This window comes from Lepisma saccharinum, chromosome 20, assembly GCF_977018435.1.
Source record: "Lepisma saccharinum chromosome 20, izLepSacc3.1, whole genome shotgun sequence".
NCBI lineage: Eukaryota > Metazoa > Arthropoda > Insecta > Zygentoma > Lepismatidae > Lepisma > Lepisma saccharinum.
Genome location: NC_139248.1, coordinates 42,616,077 through 42,639,065, shown reverse-complemented (window position 1 = coordinate 42,639,065; position 22,989 = coordinate 42,616,077). Strand labels below are relative to the sequence as shown.

General features: G+C 38.8%; 1 protein-coding gene across 1 annotated transcript in view; it reads right to left on the bottom strand.

Annotated features, from left to right (window-relative positions):
• Positions 1-1,479: 1,479 nt before the first annotated feature.
• Positions 1,480-22,989, bottom strand: part of LOC146003441 (synaptotagmin-15-like) — a 311,110-nt gene continuing 289,600 nt past the window's right edge. Inside the window, exon 7 of the mRNA XM_083141723.1 lies at positions 1,480-2,029. Within this exon, the coding sequence (XP_082997849.1) occupies positions 1,902-2,029 (128 nt within the window). The 3' untranslated portion in view covers positions 1,480-1,901. The remainder of the gene's footprint in view (positions 2,030-22,989) is intronic.

Below are 22,989 nucleotides of genomic sequence, written 5' to 3'. Positions count from 1 at the left end.
AAACAAAAATAGGATTCCTACAAGTTCAAATTTTCCAGCAATTTCGACATTTTTCACAAAATTTCTTTTCACCAAAAATTGGACCTGGATTTCCCTTCACCATAGAATATTTTTCTTCATGTAGCAACACTGCGTCTGCCAAGCATGACACACAAACAGAACAAGCAGTGTTCTCCTGCCAATGCTGTTTCCAGCGGTGGAACTAAGCATGTAGGATCTGTGCTTTTAAATAGCACCTGCCCACTTTTTCTTCGGCTCCTAGGAATTTAATACTACAACAAACAGGCTTGTTTCGACTAGGAATGCTTGTTTTGATTAAAAGCTGTGCTAGAAGGGATTGCTAGCATATCACTTCCATACCCTTAACAACAATAAAGATATGAATAAATTCAGGAATGTTAGATTTCACCTGTGCAAGCATTTGCAGATTAACGAGAATAAATATTTTAGAAACATCTCATTTAACTTACAAGTAAAGTGGTCCTTCAAATATTTGGTTACTCGTGATTGCAAAAGAATACATGCTGGATGGATTACAAGAGATAATATGTGATATTAGAAAAATACATATAAAGTAAATAACATAATATATTACAGTCTAAGACTTCCAACATTGAATTTTCTCACATATTATAAATAGATGTCCTAATGCCAACCTTCTGTGTAAAGCTATCCCATTCAATTACACACTTTTGTTCCCAAAATAGTATATTTTGGTTTAGACTGGAGTAAAGCACGTGCAAATGTAGAGAAGTAGGAGATAACATTGCACAAGGAAATGATTGAAGGATTTTCATACATATGTATTTCACAATCGGAGAAATTACTATCTCATATTAATTTCTTATGTTTAATTTAATTTAAACTGGTTGGTTGCTCCTGAAATTACTTATATGTTTTATATGGAAAATGTTTTGATTTCAATGAGAATATTTTTGCAAGTTTGTTTACTGAAAATTGTACTTTTTTTGTTTTAGAAAAAAAGAGTGAGCGAGTGTGTGTGTGTGGGGGGGGGAGAAGTATCTTCCCTCCTCCCAATCTCTCTCTCTCTTTCTTTCTTTATATTACTTATCTCTTCCCCTCCCCTTCCTACTCTCTCTTCTTTTTTTGTTTTTCTTCATCATAAAAAGTGTTCCCCTGTGCATAGCACCACGCCATGAAGGCATATAGGGGGTGTGGGGGTAACGCCCCACACTTTCTTGATCCGGTCGTGAGTGGGGGTGATGTGATCAGCATCACGCCCCTGACCGCCTTTACCCCCCAGGGTTTCCCCCAGGTACCCATGTTATTCGACGCTGGGTAGGCGCCGGGGCCGCTTCCACCGTTAGAAAAGTTCCCGGATTTGAACCGGCCGGGGATCGAACCCGGGACCTTGAGCATGGTAGTCAGACGCGTTACCGACTGAGCCACCGCGGCCATCATGCTCTTTCTATTCTGAGGGGGGAGAGAGAGAGGAGGGGTTCAACCTGAGTATATTCATGAGCGAAAGAGAAATAGAGAAAAGGTAGATTAGATGTCACAGGATTTTGATACTTTTAATGACTTTTTTTTTCATTTTGCATTAAATTATACACAAACACTAAGTAGCATGTTAGTAATAATTATGAAAATTGTGCATTATCCCATCATTGATTAGCTTGATTGAACAACTCTGAAATTCATAATATTAATAGAGAATAATAAAAACTTCTATATGCTAGTAATTAACAAAGTGAACACTGGATCCTTCAATCATTTTTAAACGCCTCCTCCCACTTTTTATTTCTGAGAAACATTGAACATTTAGCAGTCAAAGCCCAAGATTAACCTTTTCAGCAGTTATTTGTCTTGAAATGGTCCTCGTATCATTTGGAGGCACACGTCTGAGGCAGGATGTGAGGGATGATACATGTAAAGAAACGTCACTCTGTCAGCATGTGCCATCGTTGAATATTTTCCCGAGGTTTTGCTAGCATTTCTTTCCAGTGATCTAGTCCACTTCCTCTAGCAAACATGAAGGAACCAATAACAAGTCTGCCAAGCACCTGATCTGAAATGAAAGAAGGATTTCAAATCTTTACAATGAACAAGAAGTCATGCACAGAGGATCATAAGAGTTGTACCTTCAGGACTTTTTCACTGCGAGAAAAGTTTGATATGGTATCATACATGAACAACCAGAAGGAAGGAGGGAGATCAATGTCAACGTAAACTCATATATTTAATACATATAATTTCATTTTAGTCAGTAATTTATATAAATTATTATGCGGGCATTGCACAAACATAATAACTTCAAACATAAATAGGGTTACCAGATCACTATAATGGAAAAGTTGGACTTTAATTTAAAATGTAGGACACAAATCCCTTAGCAGCAACTAAAAAATCTCAATTTCAAGTAGTCTGGAGCAACAGTCACGTTCTTAGAACAAGTAATAGTTTTAATACATATTTTCTTATTGGCACGCAAACAATAACAAAGTTTCAGGCTGCAATTAGTGTGAAGAGAATAAAATACATTATGTAGCACCCATTTGGTAAGAAAAAATATTTTGGAGCCACAGGGATTCGAACCTAGGATTTCAGCTTAGAAAGCTGGCCTTTAACCGACATGGCCACAAGCTAAGGTGTTGGAGTGGACAACCATTGACTTATTTTTAATAGCCTGGATGACTGATGGGGGGGTACCTCCTCTCATGTGCCCCCCTGGCTGTGACATCAACTCTTCTTCCTTTAGGATTTCCCATCGCATATTCAGTGCCAACTTTGCGATTCTGTTTGCCAAAGTGTATGGGAAGGAGTTTATTTATTCCTCAAGCCTTCTCCTGGACTAGGATAACATTATTCGCGATTAAAATTAACCGATATGCCATCTGGTGGGACTTTCAGGAACTAGTCTAAGTAGGATACGTTGTGTTGAAGTCTGTTTAAAGCATGGGGAATATGCGAATCTACTGTTCAGGTTTTTTTGTGCTCTAAATCGTTTTATGGGTCAGGACAAATGAAAATTTATCATGTGTTTCCACCCTGTGGAATCAACAAAATGAAATTTGTAAATAGATCGGGGAAAACGTAATTGATTGACAGAAGATTCTGGCATGGAGAATGACACTGTAATTCGGCAAGGAAATTACGAAGAATGCACGAGTCTGCTCACTTTATTTTTCGAGAGATAAATATTATATTGCCATGAAAGTAAAATTTTAAATTGTACTTTATAAACAAAACTTTTTTCTTTTTCGAAAAGTCATGAAGCGTCTTACCACGGGCATGGTCTTACCCAATGCATCCGTGTATTATGTATGTGTGAAATTTGGAACAGGTGCAAGTCGAGGGAAGATGAAAATAGTTTTAGAATGGATTAATGTCAAATGTAACCAGAAAATAAAAATGGACATGCTAATCAGGGGCGGCCGCTCATAAGGACGATACGGACGCCGCACTGCCGTGTGTAACCACAAGTGAACAAACCTTACATTAACATTTATGTATTACCTATTACATTGTCTGAATTGCAAATATTTCATTGCTTGTAGATCGTTGGTTAGTCGGTTCTGTATTCATTCTTCTTCGACAATTGCGAAGTTTCCACGCCACCGTGCGGGGGAATACGGAACTTGGAGAGAAATCTGGCGGGGCGCCGTTACTCCCACCTTACGAGACGTAGAGCATTCTCAGGCGCGGCCGCGAGGGGTAAGAGACGAGGAACTGGCGGAATAACACGCGCGGGATCTGTGGCTGGGAGGACGGAGGGTTTGTCGTCCGAAACCCACCCCTTAGGCGAAACTGGCCCTCTCTCCGGAGAACGGTAAACAATGAAGACTTGCCAGAAGCAATGAAGTTAACATAAGAAAGAAAATTACCAACCGTTGAAAAAAATAATTCTGTATTCCATAATCTTATTCACTTATGACATAAGAGTAGAGCAATAAATAACGCAATTTCCAATGAGGAAAGAAAATATTGGCAACTGAAAAAGTACAGACTTTTGCTAGATTTTTGTTATTTACCGTCGCTTTCTGCTACTTTTCGGTAATCACAACGATGAGGATGAGTGATGATATAATGAAATTGATGGAGGGGAACTCACAAAGAACACATGCCGGGATTCGAACCCAGGAGTCCTGGCTTTGTAATGCATTATGCTAGCCACGGATGTTGGCTATAGATTCTTGTTACTCGCGAAATGGCTAGACTCTAGTTTACGTCTTTCTTGCGCACTCCTTCTTGCCCGTTTACAAAACCGTGCTAGCAGACAGCCGGCGCTCCGGCATCCGTAGGGTAATTAAGTTTTTCTTTTTACACTTTCTGTCACTAACCATTCACGGGAACGAGGTATGCCTACGAGGTTAGGTTAGGTTCCATTAGCGACATGATACTAAGAGACATGGTAGGCTCATGCGCATCGCCGGGGGTTCCCCGAGGCCGCTGTGAAGTCAACTGGTGAGCAACTCGAGATTTCGCCCGCTACATCTGGCAGTGAATCTTCGTCTCTCGCTAACAAATAGACGTTTCTTTCTTTACTGAGAGTTTTCTTCAAAATGGCTTGTGCTGTGTTCGGATGCAATAACTACAACCGTAAGACTAAAGGTGGAGCTGTTAGGTATTTTAGATTTCCGAGAGATGAAAATGTACGAAAACAGTGGATTTCGCTTTGTAGCAGCGTGTGTGCTTCACAGATACATGTTAAAATGTAGAGCATGGGGAATTCCATTTTAGACACGAATATAGAGTTTTTAATGCAAAATTTGCCTAAATAGCTTTTATTTATTTATTTATTTATATTATTTACTTTTTAAAATTTATGACTATTTCAAAAAACAGGTTTCAAGACCAGATAACAATTCCAAAACATATAAAGTTCTGGAGCTTATTCTGACCTCATTTTGAATTTAATGGGATGGAAAATCATTAGTTTGTAATATGAAAATTGCAAGCAAAGCTACATGTATTCCTTTAAATGCATTGCTATTTAAATGAGGTTACGAGCATTCTCCCTCCTCTAACTTGATTCATTCCATATCAGGAATAATCATTTCCCACCCACTGCATATGAAAATCATATTTTTAAATATATCGTACTTATAGAATTCCACTTCAGTTGAGTTCATATAAAAATATCATTAAACTAATTTATGGCAGATATGTACCGTATGCAGTGCCCTTTAGTCAGACTTTTAAAAGGTGTTTTACAAGTACTTTTCTATCAAATACGAAAACTTTGACGTGTCTTAATAGCACTTTTTAAACGTTTGTTGAAAGCTATAGCGTTGTGTTGCCTTTTTTAAAAAAATGCTGAATCAAGATGATTCCCGATCAACTCGCAAGAGATCTAACTTTGAAGTATTTGTAAAACATTTGACTAGTAATTATTTGTAATGTAATTAGCTGTATCTTAGGATGCTCTTCAAACGCTGAAAGTACTATCATTGCATATGCTAAACCGAAATCCTTCATATCTCACAGCAAGCAATGTTAGAAGAAAACCATACACTCGAAATATTTTTTTTTCAATGGTTGGTGGACAATATGAAGAACCAGTTTGAAAAGCTAAGTTTATTTTCGGATATAGTCGTATACACTGGATACATACGTGTGTTTTATGCTGACATGTTAATTCCTCGTTTATATAAAAAACTGAACTTTAATGTAAGCGAAAGCAAGATTTTCGCATCTACAAAGAAAATTCAATACACATTCCCACCTCACTCGAAGACCTTGTGAATCAAATCCAAATTGTACCAATATCTACAGCTGACTGTGAAAGCGGTGTCAGTGCCATGAACTTTACCTTAACTGATTACAGAAATCATTTAGAAGTTTTAAACCTGCTTTTTCTTTCAATACTTGTAGACTCGCAGTGTATTGTTGTAATGCAGAAAAATTTGCAACAAAATGAATCAAGTCATAACCATTACAGTGTCTTTGAAAAGCCAACTGGCAAATCATCGTGCATTGAACTGAATAATGTAATTTTCTTACAGTTTGACTTTAGAATTTAACTTGAAATGGTGTTGTGTTTGTGTTGCATTCAATATCAAAATTAGATTTTAAGCAATTTATTACCAATTCTAAGCATATCTATTTCATAGGTAAATCCTCCCCTTCTGATAAAATCACAAATCGCACCCTGTTTTAATGTCTATGAAATATCGCTGATCCATTTCAACTAGGAATGATATCGAGATGAGATAAATGTATCACCACTCAAACTTTCACAACGTATATATGTCATTAAAGCAAAAACTTTTCTTAATAACGTTTTCCTGCTTTACATTTTGTTCGTCGCTGCGAACCATTTTATCCTGAATTGATAAAACCAGGCAGCACAGGTTCGCAATTGTCAGTAATGGATTAACTTTTCAATTACAATGAACAAATATATAGATCTATATAGTATATAGATCTTGCTCAAGATAGGGAAAGATGGAAGGCCTGTGTTGCTGCAGCCATAAACCTTCGGGTTTAAGAAGGCTAGAGAGTTAGTTAGTTAGTTATTACAATGAACAAAATAAACGACTTATTTGGATTGATTGATTGATATGATGTTTTAAGTCCACTTTATGAACAGAAAGGCTAATCGGGACTGGACCTACAGTTTAAAGTGGGATCCGAACCATTATGTGCCTCCACCGGGTATCGAACCCGGGACCACTTGATTACAAGGTGACGACGCTACAACTGCGCCATCGGGGAGGTCCGACTTATTTGGAATATGAACAAGATATACGCTTTGTATATCTGAATAAGAGACACTAATTTCAATTTGTTTTAAGTACATTCTTGAAATGTGATACCAAAGTTTCGAACGAGATCGTCGCAGACATCAAGTATCGTCTCGTTTTGATTTTGCAGATTTATTTCAGTCTCGTCTCCAAATTTGATACTTTTCTTGTCTCAATACCATCTCTATTTTTTAAAAATCTCTTAATAATATATGTAGGTTAAAGCATGGCCGCATTCAGAGGGGGGTTTCTAGGGTTCAAACCCCCCCCCCCGAAACTTCCGACATGTTGGATTAATGGAAGTTCAGAAACCAAAATCTGTAACAAATTTTCAATTTTTTTTCTTCGAAGCATCACAAAAATACAAGGAGACAATGTTGAAATGATCGAGCTAGAATTTTCATACATTTGGAATTCTGAAACTTGAGTGAAACAGGATTTATTCTCAGAATCGTAGCCCACCCGCGACCCCTCCATTATCACTTCTGCTGTCATCTTTCCAGTGTTGCTCCTGCGTCACAAGGAATATAGACTGAAGATTCCCTTATGATTGTCCCAAAATTCCCTTTCCAGCTTTTAAGTTTCCTGTCCGATAAAGTCGAAAATCCCCCTTGATAGGAGTTCAAACCTAGGATCTCCGGTTTCGTAACGTATTACGTTCGCGATTGAGGTTGCAATCCATGCACCAGGCTAAGTTTTTAAAAGGAATAACTGGTTCCACACTTTTCAAAATTCCGAACATTTAATTTTCAAGTCAAACAACAAAATCTTTATGACTAAAATTTCTATCTAACTTTTAAAGCTTTTTCTTGAAGGTATCTAGAATTTAATGACGAAGTATAATAATTGTGTATTTCAGTACACACTGTATGAAAAAAAATAAAAAAAATTGAAAAAAAAACTTGTGCTGGATATTCACTCATCTTCTGGATTGAGTAAGCCCCCTCAAGGATATAACATTAATATAATAATAATTATTAGTAGTATTATTATGGAATAAAATTTTCATTATTATGAAATTTTAATTATTAGTACAATTATTGTTATTATTTATACTATTCAAATTTCTGGTGACGCCCATGAGAACAATTATGAATGAACCATCCCCGAAAATTTTTCCTGCCTACGGCCATGGGTTAAAGTACAGTTTTCCGAACACCCTCTGACAAAGTTATAAAAATAATCGGTGAGGTACATTGTACCCCCGAAATTGGTCTGTCGTGCCGCGTCTCGAGAACAAGACCAGGCAGGAATTGTGGAAGTATTTCGTTTCGGAAAATTCCATTTGAAAAATTCAAAATGAAAGGAGGTCAGTCATATACTCTTCTGATGCAGATTTATATTTTCGAATCGACGCGATCACTTGTTTACAAAACATGTAGTCCCTTATACGAAGGGAATTCGTCTGCAGCGTGATTTTCTGAAAGTAAACTTTAGCTCATTCCATCGAACCACACACATTTTAAATAATGTTCATGAATTTTAAAAAAAATCCAAACACAGATCAATGAACTAATTAGTAGCAAGCACAATGTAGTACATGTAGAATAAGTTTACAACGGTTTGAATTCCTGTGGTAGGCTAAGAAAAATAATGTTTACAATTCACACTTTTTGCATTGAGCAATTAGAAAATACTAGGTTCTATTAACAGTAGCATCTTGTATCTGAGAGGGGCGGTACAAGTGGTACAGTACAACTAGAATCTTCGATTTAGGGAAGTACAATGTTCCCCACTCCCCGTTCCTGCGCCACTGTTCTTATGGGTTTGATTCTATGTTAAGAAGGATTACGTCAGCCCTTGTGCTTGTACGTGTGGTACTATAATGTTGTTTGTGTATTTTATAAAATTTGTGTTGAACTAAAAAAAATGCAGTAAAAACTTACATTAGAAATAATGTAACTAAACATTTGGCGTTTTGGAAATATCATTTACATACAAGAAAGAAAAAACTGCACAATATAAAATTTTATATTAATATTCTTCATTTTTCCATTAAAGAAAATATTCAATTTAGGTTTTTGTTATTTCATTGATTATTTTTCCACCCGACGAACTGTATCTCTTGGATGACTACCGTGACTACCTCTCTATGTAGGCTACTGTATTTAACTTATTTTTTACTATTTTTCACAACCACTGATATGGATATATTAAACTAACAGAAATTAGTACAATTACACTGAAGGATCTTAGAATGTGTTTTAACACGTTACATTTTATGAATTTAAATATGTAGGCTTCATTTTAAATTTACGTATCATCAGACAATATATCATTTAGTAAACGCAAGTAGTGTCTAGCAAGTTACGAAAGTTCGAATACCGGGTAAAGCATTTCTGTTACTTGCCTTTGCGAAATGTAAAAGAAAAAAGCAACAGCCATGGTGAAAATACGAAAATATTAACACTTACAAAGATCAATGCAACATGTGTTAATTTGAGGTACAGAGGAAAAGGCGACTAAATTAGCTACAGGTTTTCTTCCGTATGGTCCTCCCCTACGCTCTATTCATTCCTACTTTTACTGATTTTCTGCACAAAGAAATAGCGGTCCTTTTAAGCAGTAAATAAGGTTTTAAACCTTCCCCGGAAGACTTCATTCAATGAAAATGAACCCCTGCTATGTGTTTTCTACCCGCTGGCTGCGACATTTGCTCACCAGATGACGTAATGCGCTGGAAGGGACGAAAGTCGTCCGCCGGATGAGCCAACCTATTAGCGACATATGACACGTATTCCTTAGGAAAAGGACGTAAACTAGAGTCTTACCCGCGAAATTATCGCATATATGCGTTGTATTTTTTCTGAGTTTAGTGGAAAGTACATTTGGATTACAATGATGTGGAGTACATCATGTAGATTTGATTACATGTTTTGATTAGCACGTTTGAAAAAATCCTGATAATGTGAGAAAGTTCTCCAATTTCTTTTGAAGGCGGATGTTAAATAAATTAGAAACTAGTCATCTAAACTCACCAAGACCCGATAGAGGAACCTGTAAACTACAAATTTCTTAAAATTTGGCAAAATTGTCTGGCAACCCCGAAGCAATAAAACGACCGGATCGGAAGACGATAGTTGACACTTGTTTCTTCGTTTTCCATGGAAAAGTGAAGCTTTTTCGATAGTTGTGTGCTGTAGTTGTGCATTTGTCGCGATGAACAGTGTGGAGAAATTGTTGGTGCGAAGTGTTTCTACCAGAAGTCTGGATGAAAAATAAACATAAAAAATCTAAGCCGAATTTGATTCTAGAACAAGTGTGCAAGAAGGGAGGTCGTGAGTTCACTCGCAAATTTCGCGTTGAACAGAAGGATGAATTTCATTTAGAAGCATGTCTGAAAAAGATTTCTGGTAAGTTTGAAGTTTTTACTGTAGAGCTTCTGGTAACGCAGATATCACCTTTCCAGGGAGATATTTATTTTGGTGCCCTATTTCACATATCAATTAGTCATGGACAGGAATTTTTTTCTGTGTAACTTTTTTACTATAAATTTTCACGATCAATTCACGTAAATATTCGTCATTGTGCATGCTTATCAAGTTGTGTAAAAATTAAGGTAACACTTTACTATACCGGAGACGGATTTCTTCAAATTTACAGGAGAAAGTACTTACGCAAATCATTTTCTGTAGCGTTGTTGATGTTCGGGAATGTAGTTTTGATCCATTTTAATGCGAATGCATGTGGTTTTCTACGAAAATCTATTCCGACGCGCTATTGTTGCTGGCGCCATTTGCTTTCTCCTCGAGAGCACAATACGCTCTCGTATTGTCCGTATATTCTAAATTGAACGAAATTGAACCTAACAGGCCTAACATAACTTAATAGGCATACCTCGTCCCCGTGATGGTTCGTGGGGCTATCGTGAATTTTTGGGCTAACGTCAATGGTTTTTGGGGCTACCTGTGGATGGTTTGTTGGAAATAAGGAACAACAGTAAGTACGCGTTAATGTTAAGAAATAGACATTATTTTCGTTAGAAATTCATTATTTCACCTAAAGCAATGTAAAAAATTGCGAATAAATCATTGATAGGTGCCTCCGGTATAGTAAAGTAGTACCAAAATGAATATCTCTTTTGAATTTTCATCTCTGTTAAGTTAAAAAATGCTACGACCGGTTAGAAAATTATATTTCTTCTTCCATCTTCTTCGCATTACTGTTAAATAACTATTAATTTATTATAGTATGTGCAAACGTGCAGAATATGATATTCGGTAAACACGAACATATCAATTTCTTATCGAGTTGGCTGTTATACGAAATTCATGATTTAAACTCACATTACAAGTAGAGCAAATTTGTGAGCTATCGCCCCTCCACTTTGGTTCACCATGAGCAGCCACTGATGCTAATGTTGCTGTTTCATTCAGTACGATGTCCTTTTTTAGTGAGGATAGCCTGGTCATAAAATCGTGAATATTATCGAGAAAGAACTGCAACGATATGTTCGCAATTTTCTCCTGTCCAAGCTTTTCAAGTATAGGTCAATCTTAATTTTCAAATAATTTTCGAGTATCCCAATTCCAACATGAGGTGCAGATGATGCAGCACAACTTTGAACAACCAGTGCGTATGTATTAGTTTCGTCTGCGTTTTCCGTGATATTTTTGCCTATCATAATTAAATGCTTCGTTCTCATCACAGCTTCACCTTCGTTATAGTTCCTGGAATTCACATCGCATTCGCAATATTTAAAAATATCGTGTAATTTAAACATTTTTACCATACCAGCCATGACAACATGCTGCTGTTTCGTACTACTGCTGAATGTAAACAAAGATTTATCCTACATAGAGCGGCCATATTGGAAGCGACACTAGCGCTCAGGTGGTAATTTTAATCGCGAATTTCCGAAATATATTTTTTTACATCATTTTCAAGAATTGCAACAGCACTTTTCGTTATTTACTGTTTCTTTTCTTCCATTTTCGGCTACTCGCGACGATGAAGAGAGACTGAAAAAGAAACACCCATGCTCAGGCCAAATTCGAACCCGGGGCCCTCGCATTCTAACGAATTGTGATAACTACTTCGTCACGAACGTCAAAAACGCGTTTCTTTGTAAAATAAATTTCAGGAATATTTCACATTTACATTACTTTGATTGTAGACGTGGAAATTCCAGTTCATTAATATTTAACGCTGCAATCTTTTGGTTAGCCCTTTTCTTTGAATCTGAGAGACCCAAAATTCCCTGCATATGGTTAATTTGATTGATAGTAAGCAACACTGCTGCTTTCCGAACACTTACTTTGGCTGTACTTCCGGCCACGAAGCTGGACCAACTCAAACGAGTGTGCCACTTTTTGTGAACAGAAGTGTACATACGAGGGTCGGTCAATAAGTATCTACACTTTTGTTGTAATCTTTAGGTTGGCCATACTGATTTCTGCACGGGATTGTCAATGAAGTGTTCACTTGCGATTTACAACCTTGGTGACAATGAAGTTCGACCAGAAAGGAATACGTGATTAAATGCACAGAGGCATAGGCGGTGGAATGGGTGACCCGCAGAAGTGACGCATGTGTGTAAGAGGAGGCGTGTGAGCAGGCAAGAATCGTGATCCCAGCATGTTGCACCCAAGGTCACGTAAAGAACGAAAACGGGGAACTATACGCGTGACATTGAACTTCGACCAGGCACCAGACCCATACGGGAAAATTCCAGATAGTGGCGCATTCGACGGAAGCATGACGTCACAGACACTATAAGGGAGTCCGCCGTATATAAGCGCGTGCTGTGCACCGAGGAACCGCAGTGCATCATCACCATGGCCAGGGGCAAACCTATTGACAACACCGTGAGGAGAAGAGTGGTGGAATTGCAAATGGATGGACTCAGTGAACGGGAAATAGGGCGCCAACTGAACTTACCCAAGTCAACCGTCCACTGCATCATCAAACACCACCAAAATACGGGTACTACAGAGCCAGGTAAGGCCCCCTGTCGAAAACGCCTGCTGAGCGTGCGTGACCTACGGATATTTAGGCGCTATATCCAGACCAACAATCATGTTTCTGTGGCCGAATTACGACTGTGAACTCGAGAACGCTTTCACATTGAAGTGTCAACCAGAACCATTCGCCGTTACCTACAGCGATGCGGTTACCGAGTGTACAAGGCGAAACGTAAACCCTTCCTTTCCATGTTGAACAAAGGCAATCGACTACGGTGGGCACGAATGTACCGGGGATGGACATTTCGGCAGTGGAACAGGGTTTTGTGGACGAACAAATCCATTTTCAATGTTGTGTACGGGAATATACGGAAAACAGTCATTTGTCGGAAGGAGGAACAGAATGAAGCAAAATGTTATGCACGTCGGGTACAGAAACCTGCGTCAGTGATGGTATGGGGATGGCATGACGGCATCTGGGGTTGGCCCACTACACGTCTGTGAGGGCATCGTAAATGCCTACTGGAGCGGCATCTTCCCACAGTGCGAAGGCACCTGTTCCGCAGGCGGCGTCTCATCTTTCAACATGACAATGCCAGGCCTCATACAGCGCGGCTGACAAGAGAATGGTTGACTCGCCATCACGTGCGAACTCTGCCATGGCCACCATCGAGTTCCGACCTCTCGCCCATTGAGAATGTGACGTGTGCAACAGAGGGGACCCACGACAGTGGCTGCTCTTATCGCCTGCCTGCAGGAGGAATGGCACCGCATCGATGTGGAATACCTTGAACGACTCGTCCGCAGCATGCCCCGACGCATTGCCACAGTTATTCGCCGGCGGAGCGGCGTCACACCATGGTAAACAGGATCCCCTCTAACAGTGGTCGAACTTCAATGTCACGTGTAGATGGACGAAAATGTTTTATTTTGTGTGGACACCATACATTGCTGCGTTGCAGCGGAAATTTATGTTTTCCTTTGTTCCATGTAGCCTGCTGAATAAAATATGTTCAGCATATGCATGTGTTCTCCTTCTTTCACAACGCACTCCTATATTTGTGACTGGTCGAACTTCATTGTCACTAAGGTAGTATATAGTATATATTTGACATTAACAATTATTTTTTTTTCTTTTGGCGTTGTGTTTACAGTGTAAAAATGACCTCACCATCTTCCATTTATACCCAAGAAGAACAGTTACCACTCAAATTTTGCTACAACCCGGAATTAAATACTGCAGAAAATACTTTTTAAAAGAATGCTCCCCAATGTTAGGACAACGCAATCCAAAATGCCAAATGATGGAAGTTTTGGGGGAATCATTCTACATACGAAGGTCGGTCATTATTTATCTACACTCTTGCCGTAATTTTCTTTAGGCCAGTATTTTGTGCACGGGTATGTCAACATAGCGTGCATATGTCATTGATTTAGTGTATTTTGAGCTTCAGAAAAATTGTTTCCTTTCTTGTATTGTTTACAGGGTAAAAATGGCCGCATCACCCTCCAGTTATAGTACCAAAGAAGAACAGTGATCAGTAATCTCTCTTTTGTGGTCTGAAGGTGTATCAGGGACCGAAATCTACCGAAAACTTTCATCACAATGTAGAGGACAATGTGTCGTACAGACAGTGGCGTGGCGTGACTTTTTAAAAAGTATTACCTGCTATCAGTACGTCAATTATGCCTGCTAGACGTTATTACACCCCCCCCCCCCATTTCGGTAAAGAAAACATGTCTTCGAGCTAGATATTTGCTCATTTCGTTCTTGTTTTGCAATCAGCACAGTGATTTAGCCACAAACACTCATAGAAAGAACTACCACGAAAATCCAATGAATAGTGGTATTTAGACCCTTGTCTTCATCTGTATCTGTTTCTTTGCAATGGGCTGCGAAGGGGAAGAAGAAGAACCACACTTTTCTCGGGTCAGTTTGACGTTTGTGTGGTGAGCACTGAGCAGACGACAGAACTCTGCTGCTTTGTAGAAGGGAAGCCCAGCTGTACGTACTACTGTTGCCAACTTAGTATTTTGGAGCAAGGTTTGTCCAAATCACGAATCACACCAAGGAACTATATTCTCGTCTATTATCTAACTGGTCTCAGTTGTAGTTCAATCCAGCTTTGGCTTTGCAGTCTACCTCTAGTTGCTTCACAGAAATTGTATTCCTATTTTAGGAGGGATTTAGCTCTTTTCTGCCAATCCGATGTGACAACACTGGCTGCTCCGGTAGGTCTGAACGGCAACAGGGCCCCTTAACAGGCATATGAATAACCCCATAGCACACTATGCCCCAGAGTCCTTCCCCGCTCTTTCCCTGCATTGGCGCCGTCTTCTCCCTTGTTGCCTGTTCAGGTTAGCGGAACGGCTCTTCGCTTTTGTCGGCTGCAGAAAAAATGTCCTAGGCAATGTCTACTCGACGTCGACGGCAACGGTGTTCATTAACGTATTTAACAATGTTGTCATTTTATTGAAACAACTTTTTAATTCTTTACATTTTGCTGTTACCTGCGGTAACACCGGCTACATGCACGCCACACCTCTGCGTGCAGATGACTTGCCACTTCATCGGTAGTGGATCAGAATCATTGCAAAGATTTGCTCAATGTTATCGTCAGTACTGTGAATGACCATTCTGCTGCTCCTTCGTGCTTAGCACTTGTCCGACTGTTTTCGAACTTCTCAATCCATTCGAACATACTTTGTCGTGGTTAGCACTTCTCCAATATTGTGATGTAAGCCTTCGGTGGATTTCGGCCCCTGGGAATCTCTGCCAGCTGAAGTGCTCTTGTCTACGAGTTTCAACCTTCTCGACGTGTTAAGTTACACATCTTGGGGTACTGATCGCATTGTTCTATTTCGACTTTATTGTCCTCTCATTAGGTCGAAGCTCGATTGTGGATGTGTTGTGCATTCCTCTGCCCATTTTTCTCAACATTGCACCCTCAAAGTTATTCATCGTGCTGGTATTCATCTGTGTTCCGGTGCATTCCGTACCGGTCCAATCGTCTACTTGTATATGGAGGTATCGGAGTCCTCGTTATTTCTACAAAGACTACCTATTCTTCATTATTGCCACCATCTGCACTCGATGCCATCTCATCCGTCTTAGCACAGTCTCTGACGAGAGAGGTTGACTGTCTACCGCCTACATCCTCGTGCCACAAGGCCACTCTGTGTTCATGCAGATGATCTCAGCACTTGGTGTTGAAAGCGGTCTGCCTGACGTCCCTCCACTTTTTCAGTCGCTCTCCTCCTTGGAATTGCCTGCATCTCCCATTAACCTATCTTTAACTGCTCTCCAAAAGGCAGGGGAACCTATGTTTTTTTAGAGCTTTGATTACCATACCCCAATTTTACTGTTTTTTTTTTTACACGGATGGGTCAATATCGGTTGAATCAGTGGATTGTGCCTTGTTGTGAACTCGCACAGTTACAGCTTCGCTTAACATTCCGCTTTTTCCATCTACATGGCAGAAATCTGTGCAATACTAAAGGCGCTGTACTTTGCTGACGTTCACACTTTGCAGAGAGTCCTCACTTATTCGGATTCTTTCAGTGTGCTCCAGAGTCTGGAACCACTCTTTTCCGGACACCCTACAGTGCAGTGAATTTTTAGACGGTTAGCGCCCTTCTCTGTAAGTGTGAACATTAAATGCAATGAAACAGCTGCTGGTGCTGCCAAGTCTGCTGATGGAGACAGCGAACTGCTTTCCACTTTGCATCGGCCAGGGACCCTCAGAGTGTGTTCCGTTCTTTTCTCCTTGAGATTTGGCAAGATGGGGTAATGGGAACAAGCTCCACACTGTCACACCCATCATTGATGCATATCGTTCCTCATATCGTCCTTCCGGTAGAGGAAGGATAATACTAGATCGGCTTCTCATTGGACACGGCCGTCTAATTAGTAATTTGCTGCAAGATCTAGGCCCTCCGCTCTGCCGTAATGTTATTTTAAATTTTCTGCACATTCCTATGGAATGCACAGGTTCTAATGTCCTCAAAAGTTTCATCTTCATCACCCAGAACAATTCGTTACCATAGTTTATCCGAATACATACAAGTATAACAGCATAAATATTTATTAACTAGCAAGTTAGATCCAGTAATATGAGGGAGGATACTTAAAGAGATAATCTTTACCGGGCAACAACCGTTGAACCACCGCTACCACACAGCTTGTTTCATGTAGAATGCTGCAACTACAAAGTGAAGGGAAAATAGTTGTGTTGCACGAGAGGATGCTCCTGCTGAAAACTTGGCTTGACGTGTATTGACATGTGGATATTGCCACGGTCACGACTGTGCAAATTCCTACATTGATACAGGAGAACTCTTGATGTCCGATGAAAATGTCTAATTTCACGATATCCTAATGATTTTTTGTAACTCTCATAGACATAGGCGTAGCTTAGGATAGGTCCCATGGCAGGAAGTGGGAGGTAGAAGAGAACTTGGAGCTTCTTCTCGGCGGCAGAATCAAAAAGTTTTCAAACCCATAAAAATATCATTCACGACTATTTTAATAAATAACTGTTACATTTGAAAAATATTTAAAAAAATACTCGTTACTTTGCTCCTCAAGTTCCAGGAGGTTAACAAAATTACCATTAACTCGTAAAGTTTCATAAACCTGAAAATTTTGGTGGTGGTGGGACAAGTGGCCCCTTGCCACCGCCAATTTATACCTGTGCTGGTAGACATTTATATTTCCTCATGGACTTCAAACATTTCAAACTATTCATGTCAGAACGTACCAGCACATAAGTTTCCACTATTTTTTTTTTTTCATTTAACGCTCCTGAAGTATCATACGGCGAAGTGTAGAAGCTGGTGAAGATACGGTCCCCAAACTACTAATAAAAGCTCTGCTTTTCCGAGCTTTTCGGTTTCTCGAAAACAGCCGAGCCAAGCAGACAGCAGAAACTACCAGTGGCGTCTCGTCCCTTGTGGCTTCCGGAGTTTAGCTCCTAAAGAAAAACGGACGTATTGACGTAATTTTCAATCACCATAATACATAACTATCACACAATCTTTTAAAAGGCGATTTTTACCGACGTAAGTTCATCGTCAGCAGCAATGGATACGACAGCGCTCCTAGCGGCATTGATGTCAGTTATCATCTCGGGGCTCGTCGCAGAGGAAGGCGTGGTCTACGCTACACGCGACAGTGAAGGTCACGTGCTAGCAGAGAGAGCGAAGGGAGGGGTGCAATGGGTTTGGATGTTGTAGATTCGGGGCTACTTCCGTGGCGTCGCGTTCGTTCGATCCCGCGTGTTGTAGTGTAGCGTTGTGGTGGCTTTTATTCGCTATGAACAAAGTGGATTTCTTGTTGGCAACACCATTTCAGACATTGAGTGACCAAGAACAACTTGTTGTTAAACAATTGAGGGGTCTAGTGAGAGAGGGAGCTATGCCACTTTGACAAGAAATGGAAAAATGTTTTCTAAAGCATTGCGTTGAGTCATAATTTGTATAACAAAGGGTATTTTTTTTCTGAACATATTGTTAGGTAAATTATTCAAAAGGAAAAATATGAATTTCAATATAAATACCATTTATTATGAACGTGTATGGTATATTGTTGTAGTATACCCATGTGGAAAAATTAATCTAGCACATCAAATACTTTGAACAAGGCTTAAATACTTTTGCCTCAGTGTAAATCATGTTCACAGGGTTACATATGATCTACATAAAGACAACTTCATATGTCTTCTGGAGGATCTTCACTGTCCATTGCTTCTGTGGATTTTAGTTTTTGGTAAACACCATGAAGAACTGGAGGAATATAAGGCATTATTGCCATGAGATCTTTTAACTTCAGGGCTGATATTAAATCTAGCACCGGTTACTGCAACACAATCTCTGTCACTCCTATTGCAGACACCATCAGTAAGTGGCATAGCTCCTTCTCTCACTGAAAATGCTGATGAGGACGTATTCAAGAACTCAGAAAATCTGCTGCAGAACAAGCGGGAGCTATGCCACATGGTTGTAGTTCACATGATAGATGACAGATGGTAGGAGAAGACTGAAAATGGCAAAAAATAAAATTTTCAAGATTTGTGGCATAGCTCCCTCTCTCACTAAACCCCTCAATTAGGTCCTGACCATACGAGTGTTACATTAATACAAAAACACAAATCACAATCACGCTCTTTCAATCCAGACTGGTACAATAGAAAACCGTGGTTGACAGCTAGCGAGATCAAGATAACTCTCTTTTGTTTTAATTGTCTTTTGTTTGGTGGTGATGCTTTATGGACAGTTCATGGTATAAGTGATCTCAAACATCTTTCTGAAAGAATTAAGTCACATGAAACTAGTTCTTCGCACATTGAAAACTCGTTAAAATTGAGTTTGTTTGGAAAGGTTGATGTTCGAAGACAAATCGATGAAGGATATAGACTGTCAATTACAAGGCGCAATGAATTAGTCCTGAAAAATAGGCATATATTAAATAGAATTATCGATTGCTTAAAATTCTGTGGTCGACATGAACTTGCTCTACGAGGACATAACGAAAGAGAACAATCTTTAAACAGAGGCATCTTCCTAGATTTAGTAAATGAGATTGCTAAGCTAGATAACAGTTTGCATGAACATTTAGAGGAATCCAAAGTAAATAAATACACATCAGCCGTGATACAAAATGAGTTGTGTTAACAAAACAGCATGCGCTATTGAGTGCTGCGATATAATTATTCATCAAGCCGAAGAGAGATTTGGGGCAACTGAACATTTGGAGTGTTTCAATTTAGTTGACCCTGCAAAATTCAATGACTGGAGGAAGTCTGATTTTCTCGATGATTCGTGCAAGAACTGTGCCAAATATTATCCCTTCATAGAAGAGGGAAACCTAAAGAGTGAACTTCGTGTTCTTTATTGTAGTGAAGAGTTTATAAACATAAACTCTATCAGTACATTGCATTCGTTTTTCATTGAAAATGATTTAGAGGATATTCTTTCAGAAACAGTAAAAATGACAAACATAGTTTTAAGAACTCCAGTGGCAACAGCTGAATCTGAACGATGTTTCAGCACATTGAAGCGTATTAAAACCTGCTTAAGAAATGCAATGGGACAAGACAGACTCAATGCCTTGGCAGTGCTTACAATAGAGAAATAATACATTGCAAACATAGAGGGCTTCAATGAAAAAATAATTACAAAATTTGCTGAGCAGAAGAACAGGAGAGCACAGTTCTTGTTTAAATGAGAACCAACGTTCGTAGAAAGGTACGTTTCACAGCAATACCTGTTTCTTTTGTAATTCATGTAAATGGTTATTATATTTTAAATTCTTTAAACAAATAAGTCCAATTTTGTAGTTTAGAGGAAGATAAATACCTGTTTTTTTTTGTAATTCATATGAATTGTTACTACATTTTAAATACTTTTTTTAAAAATAAGTCCAGTTTTGTAGTCTAGAAGAAGAAAAATACCTATTTTTTGTAATTCATGTGAATTGTCATTATATTTTAAATTCTTTAAAAAATAAGCCCCGGCCAAATTTGAGGCCACGAGACGCCACTGGAAACTACTAGCAGAAAACATATAAGTGTTAACGAATTCAAAGCGAATGTTCTTCCTATTGTAATGACTAGAGCCCGGAAGTTCAGGCATTTATTTTCGTTAAAATAGGCAGGCACAAAGGCATTTATAATGTGGAAAATAGACACTAAAATGAAAAAAAAAAAAAGGCAAAATAAACTGAAAAAAAAGGCACATTTGGAAGTCGCTTACTTTTATCCACAATTTCTGGCAAAATGTTAAAATCTACATTGGGAAGAGCATTTCAATTTTCTCCGTCTTGATTGCACATAACTACCAGGTGTTTTTTAAGTTCTCAATATTCAATGATAGTCGTCTGTCAGAGAGAATGTTTTTCATAATAGAAAATGATCTTTCTACTTCGACAGAAGTTATTGGAGCATATATAAAACAAGCTAATGTAGCTGGACTCATTTTGGTAACAGCATGTTCACCTTTTAGAATATCACAAATTGTTTTCCATTATTTCAAGTCCTCATTTGCACTCACTACCCGTTTGCACTTTCTCGCAACAGCTGACCCCTTTTCTCCTGGCACTTCCATCATATGCTGCATAGATTCCTCGTAGATTTTCATGGATGCTATAATTGTAATTGTCTCTGGCAATGCACCATAATGTGCAAAAATAAACTTGAATAGCACAGGAGTTTTTCCACTTCAAGAATTGAAGCCGCTTCATTTTCTGGAAGAGCATCTATCACCTCACTGATATTTTCAAGGTTGTTAGCATAATATATAGCTGATGATATCCAGGTTCCCCATCTGGTCAAGACTGGTTGCGGAGGTAAACTAAGCTCAGATGAAACTTCCTTAAATTTTCGGGTTCGAGAGGGGGGATTTTAGAAATATCTTCTTTGTGTTCGAAATCAAACCTGTCCACTTCAGAAGTCAATCATGCAGAAGGAAATGCTAACCGAAAGGCAATATCCTAACTGAGCATGAAATACAGTTTTCTCACACTTTTCTCCTTCAGCAATGTTGAAACATGCGTGAGTTCAATATTACTTAAATAAGGCGAAAATTATTCACATAATAAACGGAAGAAAAATAAATGCCAACAACGTTTTTTGGGAGAAAAATAATTTATATACACATTTTTTTTTAAAAAAATGGTCAAATTTCATTGAAAAGGGCAAAAAAAAGGCATTATAATTAAAAATAGGCAGTGGGGTCCCAAATAGGTAAAATAGGCAAAATGAAAAGGCTTCTAAAACATTCGAAACAACATAAGAAACGTATATCCGGAAAACATTTATCAATATATGCAGTAGATAAAAAAGAGGCATTTTGTCAAACTTCCGGGCCCTAGTAATGACTTATTATTCCAAAGCTTAATTAATTTTAAGCTTCAAGTCAGTTCTTTTCCTCTCCCGTGAACATTAATTTTTACAACGAGGTTGATATCACTTTTCTGTTAGTTTCGGAGCTTTTCGGAATATTTTCAATTTGTGTGGGAAGAACGAGCGGTTGAAGTGAGTGTTCTCTTTTGTTTGGTGTCTTGTGAATTTACCAAAACAAACAAGGATATTTCAAATTGCGTACGGGAAGCTGTAAGTAGTAAAGTAATAGCAGGTATTTTATTATATCAATAACGTGACAAGAATTTTGAACTTAGCAGAATGGCCGTTGAGAGAGGAGTTGGGAGATATATTATAATTAGGCTATTATTATTTAAAAAAGTCCTTCCTTTCCTAGGAAAACAGGCGCAATGGGCTGTTTAATTTATTTACCTCCCTATTTTTCGGAGTACTGCATTGCTTGCCTTCCTTTAAGACCACGCTTCGCCACTGGTCTGTACATACAACTGGCGGCGACAGAGACACCTTGATTTTTATGTAATCTGCACTGCAGTTGAACATCCAAAGGTTTCAACAAGGTCACTCCTTCATGGTAAAAAAGATACCTTTCTTGACTATCGTCGGACAACTGATGAAAACTAGCGCTTATTTCTTACTATGTATGATGGTGTATCTGTATAGGAAACAACGGGGCCTGGCGTAAACCGGAAGTTCCCGGGGAACCGGTCAGAACGTCACCAATGTTTATATTTACGTTTTTAACACGGTCTATACGTGATAAGGATAATTCAATAAAAAAATTTCGTGCATTAATATGTGGTAAAGCGCCAGTTCACCTCTACTTCCCCTGAATAGCTGCCACTGTTTCGCTGTATTATCTTACTGAATAATTACTGCTTCTGTATATAAACACAAGTGTCGCTGAAAACGGTCATGTGTTCCGTTTATTCACATGTACACACACGCACATGGACTTCACGATTGTCTTAATTTTCCATCATGAAACTTACGAAAATCGTGTGGTATATACGACAGAGACCCCACAGACATAAACAACATAGAGCGGCTGTGATCAAAGGACTTCGTTCGCTTGTTAATATTGAATTAAAATTTCGCATTACAGGTCAAGTGGCCAATTAAGCAGCCAGCAGTTCGTAATTACCTCATTAACTCTCGTTCTGATCTGAAGTGAGGATGTCGCCTCGGGAAATGAACTGTGTGATGAGCAAGTGGTCCGGAAGGAGGAGGAAATAAGGCTTATGGCTTTCCAGAGCAATAGGAGGCGCTTGAGGATTCTTGTTAGTCAAGGCTCAATGCCCTGAATAATGATCGCATCGAGTGGGGGACTTGCAGAAAATATGACCCCTTCATCTGCGCCCCTACACATCTCTTCCCCTGGCGTCTTCACTAAAAAGAAGTAATGTATTTACGATTTTACTATTTTTGATAGTGTCTTTTGACAAACTAAGTCAACAAAATCGACTCTTTTAAAGATAATGTTTTAAACTAGCTTTACTGATT